This window comes from Lacerta agilis, chromosome 4 (genome assembly GCF_009819535.1).
Source record: "Lacerta agilis isolate rLacAgi1 chromosome 4, rLacAgi1.pri, whole genome shotgun sequence".
NCBI lineage: Eukaryota > Metazoa > Chordata > Lepidosauria > Squamata > Lacertidae > Lacerta > Lacerta agilis.
In genome coordinates, this window is record NC_046315.1 from 11,633,124 (window position 1) to 11,659,438 (window position 26,315).

A 26,315-nucleotide genomic window follows, 5' to 3' on the forward strand; every position below is an offset into this window, starting at 1 on the left:
CTTTCTCTGACAAACCGCAGCTTGTTGGACAATGAGCATCGGAAACCAGCCAACATGATAGTGGGGGGCGGGACTGATCAGGTGGCATTAAAAATGCACTGCCCAGATTCCTCATCTCCCCTGGGGGACAGGGTCTCCTTTTCTTTCAATCTCAAAGAAGGGCAAACATCTGGATTCTGCAATATTTGCTAGAAGCCTTTTCTTTCCTAAACAGAAATGCCGAAATGTCTTTTATAGGATAAATATAGAATAAACGGTTGCTTCCTGTTTCCTCAGTGCAAATAATTGTTCTCCTCCCCTCTGCCGAATTAGGGCCAGATTGCATCCTTCCTTCCATGTTAACGAGCACCCGATTAGTATGCCGTGCTAATAAGGCCAAGGACACAGGTCTGATTCTCATACAGGTGCTGGGGGAAGTTGAAGGCACATGAATCCACTGCCTTGCCGAAGCTGAGCAGGGTTGGGTCTGCTTAGTGATTGGACGTGTAACTACTTGGAAACCACATTCAGACCATGTTGGTTTCCATGATGGAAAAAAAGAGGGATATATTGATGGCTGGTGAACTGGATGGCAGGTAATGGCTTATATTCATACATCTTCAAGTTTGGAATTATCTTTTTTTTAAAAGAAAAGAAAAAAGCACACTATGGCAATAATATAATCACAGTATGGGGCGGGGAAACAGTTCCAAGAGGACATGTGCATTGCATGGGATCACATGATATTTTCCAACACCAAACCATGCTGTCATAACATTGCAACTTCGATTGAAAAGCATTATTCAAACACCAAACATCTGACAGTTGCGGAATAAGCAGCAGCCACAGGCTTACATTGTAGAAAGCAGGGTCATATGCAGCAAATTACACCGAGTTATTAAAATTAAGGTCTTAATAGTCAGGAACCTATCTCTGGAACCCCAACTGCTGTTGCTTCAAGACGAGAGTTGATCATGAAGAGGCAACTGCAGATCCAGGGTGAGGATATGTCCCCAGCATAAAGCTATCCCATACCACACACTCCCCCCCCCCTCAGCTAACCTTACTCAAAGGGTTATTGTGAAAATAAAATTGGGATGATGGGGAGAGAACAAACTATGCCACCCTGAGCTTGATTACTAAAGAGAAAAAAAAGGTCTCAGGCTTTCTCAACTAAAGCATCTTCCAATGTGTACCAGCCCAGGGCTCGACTAGTAATTTCTTTCTGGGACTGAAAACAATGAAAACATCCTTGCGGAAATCTGGTGGTTTAGGCCAGCCTGGTGTCCTGCAGATGTTGCTGGACTACAACTCTCACCAGCCCCACCAACAGGGGTTGGTGGGAATTAGCATAAGAAGAGCCTACAGGATCAGGCCAGTGGCCCATCAAGTCCAGCATCCTGTTCTCACAGTGGGGAACCAGCACGCAGGATTTCAGCACAAGGGAACTCTCCCCTCCTGTGGCTTCCAGAAGCATTGCTACCTCCAACCACGGAGGCAGACCATAGCCTCTATGTCATGGCTGGTAGCTTCCGAGTTGTACTCCAGCAACACCTGGAAGGTATCAGGTAAGCAAAGGTGGGCCTAGGCCCATAGCCCCTGAGGTTCGTGAGATGGTGGCTCAAATTGGCCAATTTGTCCCCAGAGCTGCACCCTCTCTACAGAACAAGGTTGTTGTGCTGTGTGAGAAGCGCTAGCTGTGCAATCTGGGCAGAATTCTGCATCTATGGCAGCATAGGCCAGTGATCAAAGCCTACGCTCATTGTTTTCACATAATACTAGCAGGGTAATATCACCCTAGGGGTTTGGTTTGGTTTGGTTTGGATGGGAAAGAAAGATTTCAACAGCTGTGTATATCTGACAGAGAGATCACGAAGCTGCATACTCCTAAAATAATGGCTTTCGGGGGTTGGAAATGATTAGTAGACCCTAAAGAAGGGCAAGTATGTCACTCCTAGGTATATCTGATTTATTTATTTTTTACGCCCTGGGAGTTTTACTAACCACTAACCCTCTAAATACCCTACCTTGTATTTGTTTTAACATATAGCTCTAGCTGACTTTTATTTATGGACCCCTCATGTATTCGTTATCCTGGATAAACATTTCACTTGTATTTACAGGAAAAGAAAAGCAATTATTTTTTAAAAGAGTTCACAGCAAAACTCAGCATCAGTTGCTACTTAAGCAACACATTACAACATGGAAGCAAAAACTGCTCAACAGTGAATTGTAAATATTAATAACAGTGGAATTGTCTGGAGAAGCAAAAGAACAGAGATTTCTTGTTTACTTTCGAACCATTCAGGAAGCATAATAAAAAAATACTGTAGCAGTGAATTAGTGATAAAAAGGAAAAGGGGGGGGGGAAGGTACATCCTCGGCCATTTCTCCCTCTTGTGAGCGATGTGTTAGGCCAATGCACTTAGCTCTATCAAAATGCAGAATATCGTTCTCTCCCCCTCTCTAGTTTTCATTATCGAAACAAGCAAAGCAGAAATTGGCCAGCAGCACCTCCATGCTTGGACAGCGCATGGAACGCACATTCCATACCTCAAGGTTGTCATGGTTACCATGCGAAGCGGCATTGAGGACTTGCAGTAATGATCATGTTCATTTGCTTAAAAAGACACAGGGCCACACGAGAGAATAACTGCAGCGAATGTGGCTGGGGCTGGGGGCGGGGGAGGTTGAAACCAACAGAGAAATGTGCCTGGTATGAAATCAGACAATGCATCCATCCAGCTCAGTATTGTATACTATAGGACATGGGTAGGCAAACTAAGGCCTGGGGGCCGGATGTGGCCCAATCGCCTTCTAAATGCGGCCCGTGGACGGTCCGGGAATCAGCGTGTTTTTACATGAGTAGAATGTGTCCTTTTATTTAAAATGCATCTCTGGGTTATTTGTGGGGCATAGGAATTGGTTCATTCCCCCCCCCCAACAAAAAAGGTCTGAGGGGCAGTGGACTGGCCCCCTGCTGAAAATGTTTGCTGGCCCCTGCTCTAGGAGTAGGAAACCTGTTTCCACCCGAGGACCAAACTTCCAGTGGCTGGTGTGGCCAGAGGCAAAAGTGAGCGGATCAATTAATGCATCCCCCCCCTTTTGTACAGTGAGCTAATTTCTGTACATCCCCCCTCTGCATCCTCCATCAGGCAAGCAAGATGCATTACTGGAGTCCAAGGACATATTCCTGCCATCACCCATGGAAAGGGCAACTCAGGGTGTGTTCTGGGGAGGGTTTCAAGGGCCACAGGGCCCCCTGATGCTACTCTGGTCTACTCTAACTGGCAGAACTCCCACAAATCTTCCCACGTACGGAAAGAACCACACCTTCCATGACAAACGCACATCACACAAAGGTTTATCCACCACCTGTATGCAGGCAGGGATTCTGACCCAAGCAGGGTTCCACACGTCATGGAGGATTCCCACTCATATAAACCAGTAAATTTAAACACACACACAGAATCAACCACCTGCCTGGGGGCTGCCCTACGTGCTCCAATTCAGGGGTGCCAACTTGAACAGGCAAGCCCCACTCCACATAATCAATCACAAGATGCACAGCATTTGAATGGCAATGTCTGTCAACTTAGGGGCGGCCCCCTCAAGTATTTTCTTGGGGGGTAGCAAAGGAACTTCACTCCCTAGGAGTTGGCTCCTATGCTCCCGTGGGATACACAGAGATCAAACCAGGCCACTGCCTCTCAGACTCAACAACCTCATTGAGAAACTGGGCGGGGGGGGGGAATGGGGTACAGATATGTATTTCTGCTTTCAGACCTCAGTCGTCATAGCATACTCGGTGGTTATACAGACCATAATGCCATAATCTCCAGGCTCGCAGGCTTTTTCTTGTCACCTGCTACCAGGTGAGGATGCCAAGGACAGAACCAGGGATTTTTTTTGTATCTTGTACTCTCCTTATCTTGTAATCAGAGGTAGGAATGGATGGAGCTGCCTGTCTTGTGAATTGCTCACAACTTGAATGCCATTCCGTTTCTGCATTAATTTGTGACACATTCTTTTCTTTTTCTTTTCAATTCTCCACATTTCAGTTGGCTCTTATTAAATTTTGTTAGGAATTTAGTGCAATTTCTCTCTGTTATGCATGTCGGTTTTGTGTGTTATTTTCACTAACACATGCATTTTAAGGAACAGTGTGTCTGAGTATATGCATTACTTGTCTGGAGAACTTGCACTGCAACGTTCAGAGAGGTGCAAACTTTGAAAGACGGCTTTGCCTTGGTTCATGTGTCATTTCGGAAAGCACATAAATGCAAAATGAATTGAATTCTCCCCAGTCCCTAAACTGAGGACAGAAAGCAGAAACACGTACCTTCAGGCTGGCATCTGCTGGACACAAAAAATGCTGGGCTAGATGGATCTTTGAACTGATCAAGAAAGTTTAATGGCTGAATATTTACACTGGATCACATGGCAAGAACATAGGTGCTTTCTTCCCCTGAAGCACATTAAAAAGCATTATTATGAAATATAACCGCATAATAACATAGCAGGCATTGGTGGGTAAACTTTGTTAACATAATTTGTGGACGGTCCACTCGAGCTTCATTGAAATTTAATCTAATTTAGGGCTGTTGCTTTTTGTTTCTGCTTTTAAGAAAGGGGTTGGGTCCAGGTTAGGTTAGTTGCACTTGCATCTCATTAAAATCAACGGGGCGTAAACTGAGTCATGGCTATCTTTTTCGCATTGCTTTGAATGGGCCTTAAGTCCATCTAACTTCCTGTCCGGATCCACCCATAGCATTTCCCCCCAAATGCATTCAGGAAAAAAAAACATTCTGCTCCTTTCCAAACACATGACAATATATTGCCAAAGCTTCACATTATTTAGTATTTCTCATCTACAGGTTGCAAAAATTCATTACACAAGCAGGCAAACTTTCAGTAGCGATTTCGTATAGCATCAAGAAAGCTGCAAGAAAGCAAAGATGATGTACACACACACACGCACGCACACGCACAAAATCAGTAGGAGAGAAGGGAGCTGAAGGCTGATTTTCTAGCTCCCAATCCAACCACTGGCACACGCCGCCTTTTGTTTCTTATTGCGCAAAACTGAGCAACATGAAAATATTCACACCAAAATAAGTAGCACTACATTTAAGCAGGTTCACAAGCCGTTGCCCGCAAATCTTGTATTTAGAGCACTGAAAGTTACTCTAAAAGAAGGCATAAGATCTTCTCCCTTTCCAGCAGGCAGAAGTGAACAAAAATGAATAAAAGGATTTTGTCTGTCTGTCTGTCTCAGGGATTGATCGTATCTCTTGCACTCATGAGAATCCCCCTACTGGCTGGCAGTGGTCCCTGTTCCAGTGGGAAACACCTACCAAGGGAAGTCATATCTGCAAAAAGAGAGAGAAGTCACTAGGGCCGAGATATCGTAAAGGGAGCTAGAATATGGAGCTTTGTCTCGTGCAATGCTCTCCAATCAACGCTGCTTCACTCATGGCACCTTAAAAACGCAGAACAGGTCTAGGATTCTTGGGCTGCAGCACAGGTCTGGTAAGGGGTAGAGGAAGGGGGGTGGCCCGCCCCGCGTGTCACCAATGAGGGGGGTGACAAAATGCTGGGCGGCACTCACCACTGGGCCTGCAGCGCGCCTGAGCCACGTGTCTCTCCTGGGAGTGACTTGGTGGCTTGGGTGCTCACAGGCTCCGCTCTGCCCCAAACAGTCCGCCAGCCGCCTCCCCATGAGCTGTAGGGCGGATGAGTGGAAGGAGGCAGGCAGACCCCTCGGAGGCCCCAGCTCCCATGCTGCCCCAGCTTGCCCCGACCTGCGGGCACCTGGCCCTAGCCCTGGGTGCAGGGCACACACGCCACCCCAGGCACCCGATCGGCTTTCTCCACCACTGGGTCTGGTAGCAGTGGCAACATTCCTAGGCAACTAACAGGACTGCAGCGCTCTGGCTGGGCTCTCTCCTGATGCAAAACGAAAATGCTCTTTCTGGGAATGGGCAGCATCGGTCCACCAGCTTTGTATTCTGACAATACCCCAGAAGTTGAATTGTTCAAGGGGGGAATGGATAGTATTGGCTATTATAGGGTATGGTATCCAGTGCTGGCCAGATTAGTTTCACAGCGGGGTGTGGGCAGTCCTGACCTCAGTGCACCACCCAGGTAAACTGCAACAAGGTAGGTGTTGGGAAGATAGATCCATGTCTTCATGGCACCCCACAGGTCACTACTGGTGGCGGCCATTTCCTCCTCGCTCAAATACTCTGGAAATGTCAGAAGCAAATCCCAGGCCTGCATTTGCAGCCAAACGTCTCGCTCCATCCAGAGTGTGAAGTGCCTGCTTCCGAACACCTAAACCATGTGGGCAGAGTCATCAAAGAGCCATGATGGGATGCAGCTCCCTGGTGACTCAGGGTGATTAAATTGCTCCTTTGCTTTCGCGTCAGAGAATAATGATCTGAAATCATCATTGGTTTTTGTTTTTTACTTTTCCACAAGCCTTTCCAATGTGGGTTCAATATTAGCATGCAAGACTGAAGGCTTTCGTTTGAGGGAATGGCTGCACTCTGGAGCTAATAACCAGAGAGCACCCCAGATGTGTATTCATGGGGGGGGGGGGGTTAATTTAAAAAAAATGGCTTGGTCTCTCTAAACAAAGAATTCATAGCAACTGAACAAAACCTTTCTCAAGGTTCTAGGGGAGAAGGTAGTGTGTCAAGGTCCCATTCACTGCAGCCAGAGAGCTGCCAGAGGCAAATATTCTTGTGGGGTTTGTCATAATGTACATCAAGAAGAGGTGGCAAGAATACACAGAGGAATTATACCAGAAAGATATGGAGGTCTCATACACCCCAGGTAATGTGGTTGCTGACCTTGAGCCAGACATCCTGGAGAGTGAAGTCAAATGGGCCTTAGAAAGCCTTGCTAACAACAAGGCCAGTGGAAGTGATGATATTCCAGCTGAACTATTTAAAATTTTAAAAGAGGATGCTGTTAAGGTGCTGCACTCAATATGCCAGCAAGTTTGGAAAACTCAGCAGTGGCCAGAGGATTGGAGAAGATCAGTCTTCATCCCAATCCCAAAGAAGGGCAGTGCCAAAGAATGCTCCAACTACCGCACAATTGCACTCATTTCACACGCTAGCAAGGTTATGCTTAAAATTCTACAAGGCAGGCTTAAGCAGTATGTGGACCGAGAACTCCCAGAAGTGCAAGCTGGATTTCGAAGGGGCAGAGGAACCAGAGACCAAGTTGCAAACATGCGCTGGATTATGGAGAAAGCCAGAGAGTTCCAGAAAAACATCTACTTCTGCTTCATTGATTATGCAAAAGCATTTGACTGTGTCGACCACAGCAAACTATGTCAAGTTCTTAAAGAAATGGGAGTGCCGGATCACCTCATTTGCCTCCTGAGAAATCTCTATGTGGGACAAGAAGCTACAGTCAGAACTGGATATGGAACAACTGATTGGTTCAAAATTGGGAAAGGAGTACGACAAGGCTGTATATTGTCTCCCTGCTTATTTAACTTATATGCAGAATTCATCATGCGAAAGGCTGGACTGGATGAATCCCCAACCGGAATTAAGATTGCCGGAAAAAATATCAACAACCTCAGATATGCTGATGATACTACCTTGATGGCAGAAAGTGAGGAAGAATTAAAGAACCTTTTAATGAGGGTGAAAGAGGAGAGCGCAAAATATGGTCTGAAGCTCAACATCAAAAAAACTAAGATCATGGCCACTGGTCCCATCACCTCCTGGCAAATAGAAGGTGAAGAAATGGAGGCAGTGAGAGACTTCACTTTCTTGGGTTCCATGATCACTGCAGATGGTGACAGCAGTCACGAAATTAGAAGACGCCTGCTTCTTGGGAGAAAAGCAATGACAAACCTAGACAGCATCTTAAAAAGCAAAGACATCACCTTGCCGACAAAGGTCCGTATAGTTAAAGCTATGGTTTTCCCAGTAGTAATGTACGGAAGTGAGAGCTGGACCATAAAGAAGGCTGATCGCCATAGAATTGATGCTTTTGAATTATGGTGCTGGAGGAGACTCTTGAAAGTCCCATGGACTGCAAGAAGATCAAACCTATCCATTCTCAAAGAAATCAGCCCTGAGTACTCACTAGAAGGACAGATCCTGAAGTTGAGGCTCCAGTACTTTGGCCACCTCATGAGAAGAGAAGAATCCCTAGAAAAGACCCTGATGCTGGGAAAGATGGAGGGCACAAGGAGAAGGGGACGACAGAGGATGAGATGGTTGGACAGTGTTCTTGAAGCTACTAACATGAGTTTGGCCAAACTGCGAGAGGCAGTGAAGGATAGGCGTGCCTGGCGTGCTCTGGTCCATGGGGTCACGAAGAGTCGGACACGATTGAACGACTGAACAACAACAACAACAACATCCATGCCATGTTCCTGTCATTCTTAAATGCTGAAAACTAGTGCAGGGGGGGGGTATGTGCATGTGTAGGAGATGTGCATTTTTGGGTGGGTTATAGACTATTGCTCTTCAGCGGTCCAACCAATCAGGGTGACCATGCACATATGAAAGGCAGAAGAAACTCATAGTTGATTGAGGTTGCTTGTACTTTGTAGCTGTCGGGGCCTGAGTGAGCTGACTGAGCAGATCACTAGAGACAGATGTGGAATCAAAAATCTGCATTATCTCTGCATAATAGATCTCTGTGCAGTTGCTCCCACAGCAGGTTATAAAAACTGAGACAGCAGTCTGAAGAGGGAAGCGCTTTTGCTGTTGATACAGAAGCAAAGGGGAGGGAGAGCCCCCTCAATTCTGCCCCAGACTAGGTGTGCATATTTCAGATATGCAAGACGAAAGATTGCAATGGGAAAGAGATCCCACAGAAGCAGCAACTTGGAGGTGAGCGTTGCCCAACCATGTGAGCCTCGGGTGAGGGCCCATACGTAAGTTGGGTGAACAGAAGTCCCAAGGACGTGGTGCTAACTCAGAGGCATATCAGGAGTGGCAGGGGGCAAATTTGGGACAGTAGCTGCCATGTTGTCCTTCAAGTTGCAGATACCTATACATATCTGCAAGGACAACTTCTTCCACAACAACCTGCCCATGTTTTAAGATCAGCAGGTGAGACCCTACGCAGGATGAAATACGCAGCATGGAGCTCTGGGAAATGGCCTTTTCGGTCGTCACTCCTTGCATGCAGATCTCCCTCTCTACTGTCTTTCCTGTATCCAGGGGCGTACCAAGGGGGGCATAGGGGGCGGACCGCCCCATGTTCCATAATGGAGGGGGGTAGCAAATTATCAAGGAACAATTACTGCCCTACTAGGGTGGTTCATGAAAACTTTTTTTAAATGCCTGCTCCAAAGGTATTATCTTACTATACTAGGGATTATATAGCTATATATGAAATTTCATGCATATCGGTTCATATCTTGACCCTCTTCCGCAAAAATAGCTGTTTTCCTATGTCGTGAAGGCTGAAATTTCAGTTCGGCGGAGCACTTACTGTTCCCAACTCTAACCCTGCGGAAAGCCATCTAATTAGACTTTAATTTTATTTTGAGATGTTTTTAGGAGGTAATTTAATTATTGCTTGATTTTAGACCAATGTTATGTATCTGATGTTAGCCACCCTGAGCCCGACTTCGGCCGGGGAGGGCGGGATATAAATAAAAGTTTTTTATTATTATTACTTATTATTCCTTTGTAGAAAAATATGAAAATAACATAAAACCAATTTTTTTTGGGGGGGGGAATCAATGGGGGTGGGTGACAAGAATTTTTCTGCACCGGGTACCACCTGACCTTCCTACGCTTCTGCCTGTATCGTTTTAGTTGGCTGGTTAAAATGTACCTTTTTCAGAGGGCATTTGAAGGAGGAGGAACCTGATTAGATAAATGGATTAGCTGCTGCTGCTGCTGCTGCTGCTGCCTGCTAGAAAATGCTTCTTTACGCTATTAAAGTCCTTGTGTTAGTTTTCTAATGGGCCAGGTGTAATATAGATAGCTTAAGCATTCTTTCCGTCTTATTCGGCTGTGCTGTCAAGTTGCCCTTTTGTATGCGAAGGAAGGCATATAAAAGCATCCAAATAAATGAGAAAGTGTGGTGCAGAATGCAGTGCCCAGCAGAATAGCAGGAAAATCCATGATATTCTGCAAGAAGCCGGGCTGGGAGAAGGAGGAAGGGGAAGAGAAACGGGGGGCCTGGCCTTTGAGGCAGACAACAGGGCAGGAAAATACTGAGGCTTTGGTAGCCAGTGGAAAGCAAGAGTGGGTCAGGGTTATTACTAGCCACTGAGGTCACACCTGCTGTCTACACCTGTCATAACGAAACAGTGTGGCCCATTAGGCTAACCATTAATTGCGCGGAAGAGGAGGCGATGCATCTCCTCCTTCCTGGTGATTTTGAGAGTCGGCTCTTCCCTAGGTAATGAGATTGCTCCATTGCTTATGCACTGCCAACGCTCCAATAATGGCATTAAAATTGTGTTCCCTGAACCAAGTAATCAATCAGAGGCACTCAGTAAAGGCGGATATCTGACCTGGTATAGTCATCCTCGACAAGCATGTGCTTTGGGATAGGCGAATATCTTCCCGGTGAGATGGGAGCCAAGGATGCCTTGTATTCTAAAGTGCCGTTGTTGCCTGAAGACAGTATATGGTTTTCCATTGGCGGGGAATAAGCTGGAGGTTGGAAACAAACAAATAAATGAGTTGTGATTGGTGGGATTTGAACACAATGCACAGCTCATTGTGGCAGAGCTCATTTTATTTAAATCGGGATGGATCCCATTTAAGTCACTTCGAAATCAACGGGGCGTGTTCATAGAATCATAGAGTTGGAAGAGACCACAAGGGCCATCCAGTCCAACCCCCTGCCAAGCAGGAAACACCATCAAAGCATTCCTGACAGATGGGTGCCAAGCCTCTCCTTAAAGACCTCCAAAGAAGGAGACTCCACCACATTCCTTTGCAGCAAATTCCACTGTCGAACAGCTCTTACTGTCAGGAAGTTCTTCCTAATGTTTAGGTGGAATCTTCTTTCTTGTAGTTTGTATCCATTGCCCCGTGTCCGCTTCTCTGGAGCAGCAGAAAACAACCTTTCTCCCTCCTCTATATGACATCCTTGTATATATTTGAACATGGCTATCATATCACCCTTTAACCTTCTCTTCTCCAGGTTAAACATACCCAGCTCCCTAAGCCGTTCCTCATAAGGCATCGTTTCCAGGCCTTTGACCATTTTGGTTGCCCTACTCTGGACACGTTCCAGCTTGTCCAGAGCGGAATGTTCTCCATGACTTAACTCAAGCCCAACTGATTTCAGGGGGAGCTAAGTGCAGCTGACTTTCCCAGGATGCAACTCAACATTTCTGTTCCAACCTTCCAGTAGCACCTTAGAGACCAACTGAGTTTGTTCTTGGTATGAGCTTTCGTGTGCATGCACACTTCTTCAGATACACGCACACGAAAGCTCATACCAAGAACAAACTTAGTTGGTCTCTAAGGTGCTACTGGATGGAATTTTTTTATTTTGTTTTGTTTTGACTATGGCAGACCAACACGGCTACCTACCTGTAACTTTTATTAAACAGGCAGCCAACCCTTCAGAGAAATTGAGAAATATTAAAGCAATTCAACAGTTGGCTACCATTTTGGGCAATCCTTTGAAAATAGACGACGGGACAGCAGAAATGCTTGGGTGCCTCAAACACAATAGAGCTGGCGCCACACAAAATGATTCGCTGATGGGTTTCCTGCTTCCTTCTGCCCATCTAGCACCCTGAGATAGGGGCATCTGGAGCCGGTCTCAGTAGGTGACCTCAAAAAGCAGACAGGTTCAAATGAGATAAAACTATTGCGATGAAGGGTTGGGAAGAGGGAGGCAAGAGCATCCCATTGCTTGTTACTGCAAAAGAGGTCACACTTCTTTTGAGTGATGAAACTGAATGCTTCCAAAAGGTTTGAGCTACATGTGAGAGTTCAAATTCAGTGCTTTCAAATTCAGTCCATCAGGATGAATGGTCCCCCCACATCTTCGCATCCTGAGCTCAGGGTGTTTCCCTGTTCACCTGGGATTGATTTTTTTTTTCAAATGCAGTAGTCACTTTATTAAAACACAGCATCTGTCTACAGTGTCTACAGCAGTGCTTCCCAAACTTGGGTCTCCAGCTGTTTTTGGACTACAATTCCCATCATCCCTGACCACTGGTCTTGCTAGCTAGGGATGATGGGAGTTGAAGTGAAAAAAAAAAAGTTTAGGACCCGAACCAATGGATCCCAATTATAAGAAAGGAGATTCCGACTCAACATCAGGAAGAACTTTCCTGACAGTAAGAGCTGCACAGCAGTGGAATTGACTCCATCGGAAGGTTGTGGACTCTCCTTCATCGCAGCTTTTTAAGCAGAGGTTGGATGGCCATCTGTCATGGATGCTTTAGCTGAGATTCCTGCATTGCAAGGGGTTGGATTAGATGACTGTTGGGATCCCTTCCAACTCTACAATTCCATGGTTCTATGACATTAAGAATGAGAGACAGGCAATTACTTACGATGGGTGATGTCTGGTGGGCCATAGGGATCAGTCATGTAAATGGTGGTAGGCTTCCCAACTTTTAAATAAACTACGTCAGATGTATTCTTCAATATTGCTACTGCTTCTTCATGTGTTACTTCTTCTAAACAGTAATTATTTACCTAATGGGAGTAAAGAGATGGATGCATTAGGCTGGCCACAAACTAAAATGCTACCCATTCACTTGCTAGCAGAACCCATGTTTATCAAAGAATTCAATAAAGGCAAAGGTAAAGGGACCCCTGATCATTAGGTCCAGTCACAGATGACTCTGGGGTTGCGAAGCTCATCTCGCTCTGTTGGCCGAGGGAGCCAGCATTCAGCTTCCGGGTCATGTGGCCAGCATGATTAAGCCACTTCTGGCAAACCAGAGCAGTGCACAGAAACGCCGTTTACCTTCCTGCCGGAGCGGAACCTATTTATCTACTTGCACTTTGATGTGCTTTCGAACTGCTAGGTTGGCAAGAGCAGGGACCGAGCAATGGGAGCTCATCCTGTCGCAGGGATTCGAGCCACCAACCTTCTGATCGGCAAGCCCTAGGCTCAGTGCTTTAACCCACAGTGCCACCCACGTCCCACAAGGAATTCAATAAACGGTGCCAATTAGATTATTACAGGTGAGAAGCTTTACAGCTTTAGAGGAATTCCCATTTAAAACTCAGAAGCCCCTGGATAAAGAACGATGGGTGGCTGCATGGATTCTAATTTCAAGGGGTTGTGTACAAGTTTGAAAATGAATATAGTTCCCTAACGTCCTTTGCTAATCACAGGACAGCTTGGTTTATTGAATGAGATCAGGGTGGCAATTTGAACAAGAGAACGTTGATGGGATCTCAAAGCATTTCACTGCAAGATGGTAATGCTCTGCAGCACGCATGGGCAAATTATTCTAGCACTCATATTATAAATAGATTCTGCTCTTTATCCACAAAATGGATGCACACACAGTGGAGTGTTACAAAAGTTGTGTGCTGCTCCCACTCTCTGGGGGTCCAGGAATTCCTGGTATTGAGACACTGCAGAGCCTGTCGTAGTTTTAAGAAATATGGTTTATTCACGTATTTACACCCTCGGTCTGCATTGAAGGAGCCCAGAGCTTACAGAATGGTCCTTTCAAGAGTGGCTTGTCCCCCACAGCATTGCAGCCAGCCTGCCCAAGATGGATCCCAGTCTCTCTCTCTCTCTCTCTCTCTCTCTCTCTCTCTCTCTTTCCAGCAACCCTTGCTTAAGACCATAGGAGCCAACTCCTAGGGGTTGTGGAGGCTTCTATCCCCACAATAAAATATTTGATGGGCATTCCCATTCAAAGTATGTGTGTGCAGAGCATCATGTGATCAATTAAGCAGGGCGGGGCTTACCTGGGCCCCCACAGTATTTCATTTAAGTTGGCTCCCCTGCTCAAGACTCCCTTTTCCTGTTACCTCACACCCAGTTACCCTAACAACCTTCCAACCTTCCTCAGTCTCTGTTCACACCTCAGGGGAAGAGGGAAGGACAGTTCTCACATATTGCCAATGGCCCTCGATGGCCCTGTATTGTTTCTTAACGGCCCTAGCTTGGCCAAGTCCTTTTGCATAGGCTAGCCTAGGAATTCCTCTGCACCTTGTATGTCTCCCTTCACACCCCAAATAATCAAAATCCTACCATTTCTACGGGTTTAGGGGTACCCCCCCTGAAAAAATATACAACAATAAGTTACAATCTTCCTTTTCATTAGTTCATTGCACTTTCCTCCAAGGAGAAAAAGGTCAGCACACATGGTACTCTCTCGCTTCCCTCTTTTACATTAACAGCAGCCCCGTGAACAGAGTTAGGCCAAGGGACTGTAACTTTGTAGAAGGTTTCCTATGGAGCCAGTGAGGTGCCTTCAGCTATTTGGGACCCATCCCTGATCGTAGGCCATGCTGGCTGCGGCTGGTGGAAGTTGTGGTTTGCAACATCTGTAGGGCAATTCATTGGCTACCCTTGGCCTAGAGAACGGTTTAACTCTGGGTGAGACTAAGCACATCTGGACAAAGTTTTTGGATGAGAGACTGCAGGGAATCCCCCCAACTTGGCTGGTCTCAGCTGCTCTACGGAGATGAGGTATGCAGAAAATAAATAAATCATCCCCCACATTAATTCTTCACTGGCTATTTTTTGTCGTGTGTGTGTGTTAGGTGCTGACCATTTTAATCTAATCTGGAAGATCTTCAATCTTCCTCTCAAGAGCCCCTCCAAGCAAATTTTGCCCAAATTTGATAAAATCAAGCCACCCAAACGTTGGGAGGAAGGATATAGCGGAAGAGCAAGCAAAGAGTTCCGGGGAAACGTACAAATTTTATTTAGATTTCTGGCTCGAGTGGAAAATTGCCCCCTTTACATCTGCTGTACACAGCCTCTTGGGATTTGATTGGATTGTAACTGAGAGGGAGCTGAGTGCCGGTTTTGTGCTGTGGCAAAGTTTTGCCCTTTTGAAAAAATAAAAAAAAACGCTCTTGAAAATCATTTCTGTTTCTTCTCATGCCTGTTCAAGTACAACTGTAGTGAGTGTTCTGCAGTGAACATCTGTGAACTGGGGGGTTGTAATTGGCCTATTGCTGCTTATTCAAATGGCTGTTTTGAAGCTCCGTGATTTGGAGAGCTCCAAAACTGAAGCAGTTCTCTTCCCCCCTCCTTTTTTTTTTTTGCTGAAGGCCTAAAAATTGCTTTAAGAAATTGAGTCTATTGTTCCGCTTAATTGTCAGTGCATTGTCCCTCAAAGGACAGAACTGAATGGGCTACAGCTGCTGTCTGGGTTCAGCAAGGGAGGAAAACACAAAAAGGAGTCAATAATATTTATTTATCTTTTATAGGAAGCTAAGATGCTGGTCATGCCTGGGAGTATCTGGTTCAACAGGTCAGTGAGTTTCCTTCAGATCAGGAACCAAAATGCAAACATACTCACACTCTAGCGATAGACAAATTGGTCAATTTCAGTTTCTCATAGTTTCTAATAGTTCATTTGTAAATTCGGCTGTAAACATTTGTGCAGAAATTTGTGATAAAAAAAAACCCTCATGAAAATTTGACAGCATTTTAGTGCAAATTTCTCTGTGCACTCTTACAAGCAGTTTTGATTAATGTACACATTTCTGCAAGCCACTTTCCTTAATAGAAAACATTATTTTCACTAATACATGTGCTTTTATGGCCACTTTACCCCAAGTACATGCATTTTTGAAAAGTGCATTGCAGGATTCGGAGTTGTGAAGGGCAACTGTGGTTCAGTTCACATACTGTCCTGAAATCAAATCTATTCCCCATCTCTAAGAAGGAGGGAGCAAAATTATATGGAAGAGGGAAAAGGAGGAAGGCGGATTTAATTGGTCTGAAACAGCGAAATCTGTCCAACTCAATCTGAATATGTATTATATTACACCATCCAACTGCACATAAAGCTTTGGCATCAACTTCTCACCATAAGGAGCCTGTCTCCAACTTGCAACCTCCCGTCCTTCTGCGCTGCCCCTCCATCAATAATTTTAGTAACATAAATACTGTTGTCTCCAGGAATGTGCTGATTCCCCACGCCTCCGGCAATGCTGAATCCCAGACCTAGGGAAGAAAATGGAAAAGCTCTCTTCAAAGCGGGTAAAGAACATTTGCTGAGCTGATGTACAGGGAGATCTGGGCATGCGGTCGTTGAACGAAAGGTAGGCATGAACATTCAGGGGCTGCCTCGTATTGAGTTAGCTCCACATGGAGTAGAATGTGTCGGCATCCAGAGTGAGTCGTGAGGCCAGCTGGCTAGCCCCCAGCTGGATCGCGTCCTTCGAGCCGAACTGCTGGGCGATCCCCAATCTCTGGTGTGACATTAGATCAGCGACCCAGACTTCAAAAGCCTGAGCACACTATATTAGCAGAAACCACTGCGCAACAGAAGCGGCGAGAGAGAGGCTTGTGTTTTCATATTTACAAGCGGATTTATTGAGCATAAATCAAGACAAAGAAAAACATGTTGGCTCTCCTTCGTCTCCGCAGAGAGTCTCTCAAAGCAAAAGCAAAAGCTATACACAAACGGAAGTTCCCAGCAATCTATGCTGGTGTGTAAACAGACATGTGACACGCAACAGTTCCATGTCTGCAACCTAAGGTGGAATGGAATTTTCTAACAGAATGAAGTAGAAGCAGATTCTGTAAGCTCCTCTAGTCTTATTTTTTTTTTTTTTTAAAGAAATGTCCTATTCCCCACAAGCAATCACACCAGGCTCAATAAGCTCTTGCTTCATTCACAAACAGCAAGGTTTCTTAATTGGCATCTCCGTGAAAGTTTTCATTTTCTGAAAAGCGGTTCCAATGACAAAGGGAGAGGAGACGTAATAGCAGATTTTGTGGCACGCAATTATTATTTCATGGCTATTCTCTTTGGAAAGAAGGGATGTCATAACACACTGGCATGATTAGAGATGGCTGCAATTGGAAATATATTTTAAGAGGAAACCCCCTGAACTATTTCTGGAGATTTGTGAACATTCTGTAAATTATGGCTTTCTGTAAGGGGGGGGGGGGAGTGAAATGAGCTCCAGCTAGCAGGGTGGTTAAAATAAAGCACCATTTTCAAAAATAAAGTGCACATAGTCCCCCCATTTCTATTTTCAAAGGGTTGGAGCAGTGGTGGGATCTATTGGCACACCCAGAGAGCTTTATGCCATGTCAGGGGGCTGCCCTCGCCTCAAGGCAAGGAGTTGCCAGGGCTTTATCGGTATCTCGAGCCCCCGCCTCAACTGCTGAGCAATTCATCTTCCTCTAGTGAGGAAGGCAGTGATCCCTCTAGTGGGGAGGGAGAGATGGGACTGGGAAGTAGGAGTCAGAGCTCTGCCAGGGAAGGAGAGCCCGCCCACCAAGCAGAGGCTGGAGGGGAGGCACCTCTTTTGTCTCCCCACTTGCGCAGGGGGGAAAGACTCAGAGGGGGTAGGCGGGGGTTCTGCATCCCGCGACTTTTATGCTGGGCAAAGAACCGGAAGGGGTCATTCCCGGACTCTGCCGAAGGATGAGCTGGACGTCTTTTTTATAGCTGCACTGTACATATTTGCACAATAAAGAAACCAAGTTTCAGGAACCTTGGCATCAGGCTGGTTACTCATGAGCAGCCACTGAAAACCTTACAGTCCAGCCCTTCTTCTAACACACTTACATATACAACAACCCTGTGGGCAAAGCCAAGGACATGAATCCTTCCCACTCACTGTACTTTTCCATGTATAAGAAGAGGTTGTTTTCCAGATGAAATCAGCTCAAAAATTGGGGCTCGTCTTATACATGGATAGTGCAGAGTGGGGATGGGGGATTGGTTCCTGTCGCGAGCAGCAGATTGTCAGCAGCGACAGCGCTGATGATTGGTGTCTGCGACAAGGGCTGCTGTCAATTTGCTGTTGCTGCGGCAAATGGCGGTTGATTGGCGGCTCTTGTCAGCGAGTGGGCACAAAAAAGCTCAACAACTCTGTGCAATTCCCCGCGCCCAATTTTCTGAATTTTGAGTCCTCAGAAATGGGCATCTTATACACGCAAAAATATGGTAATTGATTGTAGGAAGAGAAGAAGAAGAAGAAGAAGAAGAAGAAGAAGAAGAAGAAGAAGAAGAAGAAGAAGAAGAAGAAGAAGAAGAAAAGTTTGGATTTGATATCCCGCTTTATCACTACCCAAAGGAGTCTCAAAGTGGCTAACATTCTCCTTTCCCTTCTTCCCCCACAACAAACACTCTGTGAGGTGAGTGGGGCTGAGAGACTTCAAGGAAGAGTGACTAGCCTAAGGTCACCAGCAGCTGCATGTGGAGGAGCGGAGACGCAAACCTGGTTCACCAGATTACGAGACTACTGCTCTTAACCACTACACCACACTGGCTCTCAGGGAGGGAGCAGCCCCTTGTCTACACTGCATATGCAAAAGCAAGAGAGAAGGTGGGGTGGAATCTAGGTGACTTGAACCCCCTGAACTTGTGCAACTATATGCTGATATATTCTTTAGGCCAACACAATGTCTGCATGCACGAGGGTTGAAGGCCTTGCACGACGTGGCTCCAAACAAATAACAATAATAGTAACCACAGTAAATGTTATTAATATGAAATAAAAAAATTATTCTGCCTGTGCCTAGCACACCAAGCCTTTAAAAAAAGAAAGGGGGAAAATATGTTTTCAAAATCTTGATGGAAGAAACAGGGCAGCATAAAAACGGGCATGACCAAGCAACTGCTATCATATATATATATATATGTGTGTGTGTGTGTGTGTGTGTGTGTGTGTGTATCACAAAATCCTGGAGCTACCCATCTGAAATTATGGAGGGCCAATTTCCTCTGCATGCCTCCAAATGAAAAAAAAAAAAACCACAAGAAAAACAAGAAAATTATGCCCCGTTCTGGTTTTGCAATGCAAGTCAATGGGGTTTCTGGATATATTTTTTATTTCCCAATCCAGATTTGGATCCAGGGCAGAGTGGAATTGGTCCAGCTTGATCCAGACCAGATCTGATCTGGATTTACAAATCAGAGCCACAAATCAAAGGTCTGTGCACAGCCCTACTATTTACCCTGCCCTTTGACAACCAAGTGGCATACGTTACTATAGAACTGAGATGTTGTTTTTATGCGGAAAATGTTTTTGATTTCACCTTTATCAGGACACACACACACACACACACACACACACACAGTTCACCCTATAATCTTGACTGTAATTTCTTTTCACTGATTTTAATATTATATTTTTAAACTGTAGGAACGCACCTCTGGTGAAGGGTGGGTAGGGAATCCAACCAACCAACCAACCAACCAACCAACCATACATTGCAATGATACTAGGGTCAGAACGAACTGTGAAGGAGGGACCCTAAGCATTGTGATTGGAGCCAAAACCAATTTAACAATCATAGGAAAGAAACTGTCCAAGGTGGAAATGAATACATGTCCAGGGCATGCTATCTAAACTGAAGTTGACAGGGCGGAATGATAGAGATTGTTCGGCATGGGAAGGAGCCAGCCTCTATATTTCTGCTGAGTGTCATTTGTTCCTTCTAAATTGATAACCATAGGAATCAATTTCTGTCCAAAAGGAAAGGAGCACCATTGACATCCTCATAAGCGGCTGGCAGGCAATATTTCGGCAAGCAAACATTTAACTGATAACACCAAACCTATTGACACAGCTGCGTTCTTCTGGGATCCGTCCCCCTAACCTTGAGCGTCTCTTATGTGGCACATGCTTTTGAAGGGGCAAAATACTGCTCACTCTTTGAGAAACAATAAAGTAAGTGTGGGGCTTCCATGAGTTCCTTTGGAAAGTTGTGAAGCATTCTGCTTATTGGATTAGATGGGCACCTTTTCGCTCTTCCTCTATCACTGGGCCTAAATCAACTCTTCACATGAAAAATCAATAGCTTCCACTACCTGCTGAGTTAAAGGGCAGAAGGGCTCTTGGTTTTTTTTTATAGTTTAGAGAAAAGGTAAGTAAGAAAGAGACATGATAGAAGTTTATATAATTATGGAGAAAATGGATAGAGAAAAGTTTTCCTCCCTTTCATAACACTAGAACTAATGGTCACCTGGGACTTCCAGGGAAGAAGATGGCGGACTAGACATCTCTTGTTGACTGTTTGTCAACAGAGATAATTATGTCATGATTAATGACAGACATTAATCCTGAAGTTGAGGCTCCAGTACTTTGGCCACCTCATGAGAAGAGAAGACTCCCTGGAAAAGACCCTGATGTTGGGAAAGATGGAGGGCACAAGGAGAAGGGGACGACAGAGGATGAGATGGTTGGACAGTGTTCTCGAAGCTACTAACATGAGTTTGGCCAAACTGCGGGAGGCAGTGAAGGATAGGCGTGCCTGGCGTGCTCTGGTCCATGGGGTCACGAAGAGTCGGACATGACTGAACGACTGAACAACAACAACAATGACAGACAAGCCATAAATTTTAGTTATCACATTCTCTCTGGGAAGAGAGAGAGAGAACAGGGATTACTCTCAGATGCTCTGAAAACGTTGCTTTCCATGCTGAGAGATTTAGAGCAGAGGAACTTAAATCGTACCCAAACACCACATAACAGTCCAGAGGGTCAGTCCTTGGGGCGTAAGGTTGGCAAAACCTCCCTTTCTTTGTTTACTTTTGAGACTATTATTTACTTCACTCCTTTTTTTTCTTTTTTTTTGTTTAGATTGGTTTGCTGTTTATTGTATTGCACGATGGAAAAGGTTCAATAAAAATTTATGAGCCTGGGGAGAACTCATGAACACCCAATGAATCTGAAGGCTGGAAGATTCAAGACAGATGAAAGAAAGTACTTCTTCATGCCGCTCCCACAGGAGGCAGCGATGGCCACCAATCTAGATGGCTTGAAAAGAAGTTACCAGAATACCGGTTGCCGGTATTCAGGAAGGGAGAGTGCTCTTCTGCTCAGGTCCTGCTTGCCAGTTTCCCAGCTATGCTGGGAACCTAGTGGCTAACTCTGGTACCCGGCAGATTTTGCTGTAGGATTGCTCCTGTCCATTAACTTCAGTGGGTCTGCTCTGAGTAAGACTAGCATTGACCACTGTCCTATGCCTGATCCAGCAGGCCAGTTCTTGTGGGTTGAGCTATGAGAAATGGATTGAAGAACTACGCCAGACATAAGTAACAAAGCATGAAGTTTTAGAACTACTTAAAACATTAAGGAGGCAAAACTAAATAAAGTCCTGTGGCATTTGGCTAGCCATGACAAAGGCTGATTGCTGGCCTAGATAAAACTTTTGTCTAATTAAGGGAAATGTTACACACACACACAGACACACACTATTCTCCTACGGAATTTATTCCTCTGCATTTTCTGCCTCTGTGCTTATACCCTCTGCACTGGAGCATTAGCAGGTAAACTCCAATGGGAAATGAAACAAAATCAAAGTGTAGGAAACTGCAATTTATTCCAGGTCACTAGACCGATGGCAGCTGTCTCTTTTCATATTAAGTTCACGCTGCACACTCAGTCAAGGGAGTGAGGGAATCATTTGCCCTGGAAAGATGAAGAAAAGTGAACCTATATGCCTGCATTTGAAATTTATGGTTCCATAAGCCATGCAAAGCAGACGTTTAAAGACTTGAGTGAGGTGTATGATTGCATTAGATTAGATTTAAACCTGGTGGATCTTCCTTGTATTGAGGTTCAAACAGAGACGATCCGAGATTTCATCTGGGGTGGTGGTGCTCAGAATGCCAATTTCCCCGCTCCCCAAGACTAGGTCCATTTAAAGTTAGGACTAGCCTTCTTCCACCTGGGATTTGCACTCTGTCACTCCAACAACTCAAATCTGGTTGCCGGTTTGTTTCTGGGCCCAGTTCAAGGTGCTCATATGGTTTAAAGCTCTAAATGACTAAGACCTCAAATATCTGAAAGACCACCTCATTCCCTACAGGCTCCTTTGGGTATTAACATTGGCAGATGGGACCCTCTTCATTGTTCTACTGCCCTCAGCAGCTGTGTGTGTGTGTGTGTGTGTGTGTGTGTGTGTGTGTATCTTCTGTGTCAGCCCCTAAGTTGTGGAACTTGCTCCTCACAGAAGTGAAACTGGTACTTACATTATACAGCTTTCAGCGAATGCTGAAGACACACCTCTTTATCCTGTCTTTCGACAGCTGAATTGCATATTTTTTAGGACCTCCTCTATGTTTTGAGATTGTAAATTGCTTTAAACAGTTTTTAATGTGTTGTGATTGTTGTAACCCACCCTAGGACTTTAAGAACATAAGGAAAGCCTGCTGGAACAGGCCAATGACCCATCTAGTCTAGCATCATGTTCTCAACCAGATGCCTGTGGGAAACCTTCAAGAAGGACCCCAGCACCAATAATCTCTCTGATGGCTCCCCATCACTGACACCAAGAAAGCAGCCATGTCTTGGGGAATATTCCCCCTCTTCCACAAATAGTCATGCAAAGATGATGTTGACTTATCCCACTTTTCCATCAAGGAGATCCAAGTGGCATATGTAGTTCTCCCCCTCCTCATTTTACCCTCACACCAATCCTACGAGGTAGGTTAGGCCCAAGGTCACAGAGTATGTTCTGTGGCCGAGAAGAGTTGTGAATCCTGGTCTTCCAGGTCCTAGTCCAACTCTTTAACCACTCTGCCACACTGGAATTCCGCCCACCACAAATCTCACCCAGCTACATTTTCAACATGTATTTTACTTAAGCAGGGCCTGCCAAACTCTTGTTTTTGGCAAGGTCTGGTAGAAACTGTAGTTGTCACATTATTATTGCTAGGAGTATCCCGATTTCATCACAGGGCTTGCATATGAAATCCTCCTTATCTGAATTTCTCTCTAAATCTGCTGAGCATGCACAATTTTCAGTTCACACCTCCTTGCTATCGAGGCAACCAATGTGCACCGGTGCATATATGTAATATTGATGAAAAACAGTCAAGAGGGAATTGTGATCCTACTGCATGATGGCCCCAATATTCCTGCATAGAATTATGCATGCGATGAATAAAGTGAACAGAGAGGTTCACATTCTCTCCTTGAACTCGGGGACATCCAATGAAGTTGAGTGTTGAAAGATTCAGGACAGAAGGAAGAAAGGACTTCTCTGCATAGCTAAACTCAGACGCTCCAAGTGTCCCTAGCTTCCAGGGACACCCCAGATTTTCCAGAAGCCACCCTGGCTTTTGATTTGATCCCGGAATGTCTCACTTTTCCTCAGCACATCCCTATTTGCATCAGAGAAATGTTGGAGGGTATGGAGTTATGTGACCCTCCCTCATAGCTGTCAAGTTTCAGATTTGAAAATAAGGGTTCAGCAGTCTCACTTATCCTGGGGAAAGTCACATGTCAGTGGTGGGCGGAGCTAGAAGCAAAAGTGGGCGGACCAGCAATGTAAACTCCAAGCGGGCTCGGGCTCAGAGTGGAGCAAAGAGGAGGGCAGCCAGCAAAGAGGAGGGCAGCCATGTGCTCCGCGCGATGGAGCCCCATCGTCTTCTTGTCTGATCCCATCAAAACAGGACAGGAAGCAGCAGCTGCTCAAAGGCAGCCAGGCTCCGCCCACCAGCTAACCCTATTGGCCGGCTGAGGGGCTCGGCGGCAACGGATAGGGGCTGATGCAGGGGGAGGAATACACCCCCCTGTAAGCATGGGAAACGGCTCCCACTTGCTTTGAGGGCTGAGGCTTTTCTCTCCAAGTAGGCGAGGTCTTCCCACCCAGTCCCTGGCCAGCAGGGGAGGAGCTGCTTCAATTAAAAATGGGAAATTTAAGGGAAATAAAAAATAAGGGAGAGCAGCAGGAAACTGCTTAAAATAAGGGAGAATCCTGGGGAAAACGGGATACTTGACAGCACTGCCCTCCCTGAGCCAAGGAGATAAGTAACTGTGCAACCTTTACAAGACATCTGAAGGCAGCCCTGTATAGTTTTATTATGTTTTTGTATGTGCTGGAAATCACCCAGAGTGGCTGGGGCAACCCACTCAGATGGATGGGGTGGGGTATTATTATTCTTGTTATTCTTATTATTGACATTCCTTTTTTCATTGGAGAAATGTTGGGTGGGGGGTATGTAAACTACGGAATTGGCTCCCATAAAGGACAGTGATGACCACTGCCCTTGATGGCTTTAAAAGAGGGTTAGACAAAGTCATGGAAGATAAGGCGATATATTGATGGTTACTAGCCACAGGGGCTATGTTCTACCTTCGCCATTGGAGGCAGCATATCTCCAAATACCAGTTGCTAGGTATCACAATGAGAAGTGTGCTGTTGCTCTAAGGTTCTGCTTGCAAGCTTACCATGGACATCTGGTTGGCCACTGGGAAAAGAGGATGTCGAACTAGATGGGCCCTTGGCCTGATTCAGCAGGGCTCTTCTTACATATATTATTATAACAAAATAAAAAATTCTTTCCAGTAGCACCATAGAGACCAACTAAGTTTGTTCTTGGTATGAGCTTTCGTGTTGGTCTCTAAGGTGCCTACTGGAAAGAATTTTTTATTTTGTTTTGACTATGGCAGACCAACACGGCTACCCACCTGTAACTGGATATATTATTATGTTCCTTTTTACATGCTATTTTGAACTGCTAGGTAGGCAGGAGCAGGGACCGAGCAATGGGAGCTCACCCCGTCGTGGGGATTCGAACCACCGACCTTCTGATCGGCAAGCCCTAGGCTCTGTGGTTTAACCCACAGTGCCAACCGCGTCCCTGCTCCTGCCAACCTAGCAGTTCAAAAGCACAAAGTGCAAGTAGATAAATAGGTACTGCTCTGGCGGGAAGGTAAACGGCATTTCCGTGTGCTGCTCTGGTTCACCAGAAGCGGCTTAGTCATGCTGGCCACATGACCCGGAAGCTGTACGCCGGCTCTCACGGCCAGTAAAGCGAGATGAGCGCCACAACCCCAGAGTCGTCCGCGACTGGACCTAACGGTCAGGGGTCCCTTTACCTTTTTTTAACGTGCTATTTTAATCAGCGCACATATGCACCTGTACAGATTGGAAACTTTGAAGTGGGGGGGAAGCAGCAACACAAATAGAAAACTCCAGCAAACCGTGAGCATGCCAGCACCGAAATTAATTTGAGAAAACTCTCCAAATTAAATTGGGAGGCAGGCAGAGAGTGTGGAGCACAGTCAACCCTCGGAACAATAATAATGAAATGGAACATGGGACATCTGCTCATCCCTAACTCAGGAGGGAGATCCAAGAAACGCCCAACACTCTGTGCAATGCCTTAAATATAATAGAACGCCGCAAGACGACAATCAGGGGCTCTACAGGATTGCATTAGTAACGGCATTTGAAAGTGGGCACAGTCTTTCCACATAAAATGAGACGTTTCTAATCAAACCACGCAATGTAGCTAAGCAAAGAATCAGACAATCGCCATGTTCAATTAGTCATGGGTATCTGCTGCCAAGGGCACCCTGACAAAACAGAAAATGCGCACTTGCATTCTACAGAAAAGCGGGGGGCGGGATGGAAAATGATTGAAATCTGAAGGGCTAGACTGACCATTCCAAAAAAGATAGGTCAACTACATTGATTCTTGTAGTGAACAGGCTTTTTTGGGGGTGGGGTGGGGTGGGGTGGGGGTGTATTTTAAAATTGGGTGTGTGGGAAAAGGTCACTTTACAAAAAGAATGGGAGAAGGAAGGAAGCAATTGACGCAAGATGTGTTCTTGAAATATGTGTACTGTTTAATGAAGAGCCCAAGATGAGCTCTGAGCCTTAGGGGGGAAAACCAGAAGAACATGCCGCTGTGCCTTCTGTTCAGCCAACCATCTTTGCAATGAGTTGATGAAACGAAGGTCTCCTTAGAATGCCTTCACCCACACAGCTAAAATGTGTGTTTTCCCCAAACCATGGTGATTTTCTTCCTGCTGATGATGTGGAAAACCTGGTCTTTTCCTCCACAGCACAGAAGTCTTTGAGTCTTTTCTCACAGGACCCTTGGAAGTTGTTTTGTGCCAAGTGGAGGCGCTTTTCTCAAACCTCTTCCATGGTGTCAAACCATGGCAGTGGCAACCCCACCTATCCAACTGAATGGCTCAGCCAATACAGCACGGGACTCTGAATCTCAGGGCCGTGGGTTCGAGCCCCACATTGGGCAAAAGATTCCTGCATTGCAGGGGGTTGGACTAAATGACCCTTGTGGTCCCTTCCAACTCTACAATTCTAAGATTACATGAACTTGCTGGTTCTGTGCCCCAGCAGCCGCTGTCCAGGTAAGCAGCACTGATGCCTCTGTCTGCAGGGTCGACTCTGCCCTTCCACACATGCCTCTGTACTGCCTTCTCTGCCCTTTCACA

The 26,315-nt window shown here is 45.6% G+C and overlaps 1 protein-coding gene across 24 annotated transcripts in view; it reads right to left on the reverse strand.

Moving 5' to 3' along the window:
* The window catches only part of DLG2 (discs large MAGUK scaffold protein 2), an 834,734-nt gene that overhangs the window by 169,655 nt on the left and 638,764 nt on the right, over window positions 1-26,315 (reverse strand). For all 24 annotated transcript variants that reach the window (XM_033146043.1, XM_033146049.1, XM_033146050.1 and 21 more), the window contains 3 exons: window positions 15,965-16,101; window positions 12,503-12,647; window positions 10,493-10,634 (listed from right to left, as the gene is read on the reverse strand). In XM_033146043.1, coding sequence (XP_033001934.1) covers window positions 10,493-10,634; window positions 12,503-12,647; window positions 15,965-16,101 — 424 coding nt within the window. The remainder of the gene's footprint in view (window positions 1-10,492; window positions 10,635-12,502; window positions 12,648-15,964; window positions 16,102-26,315) is intronic.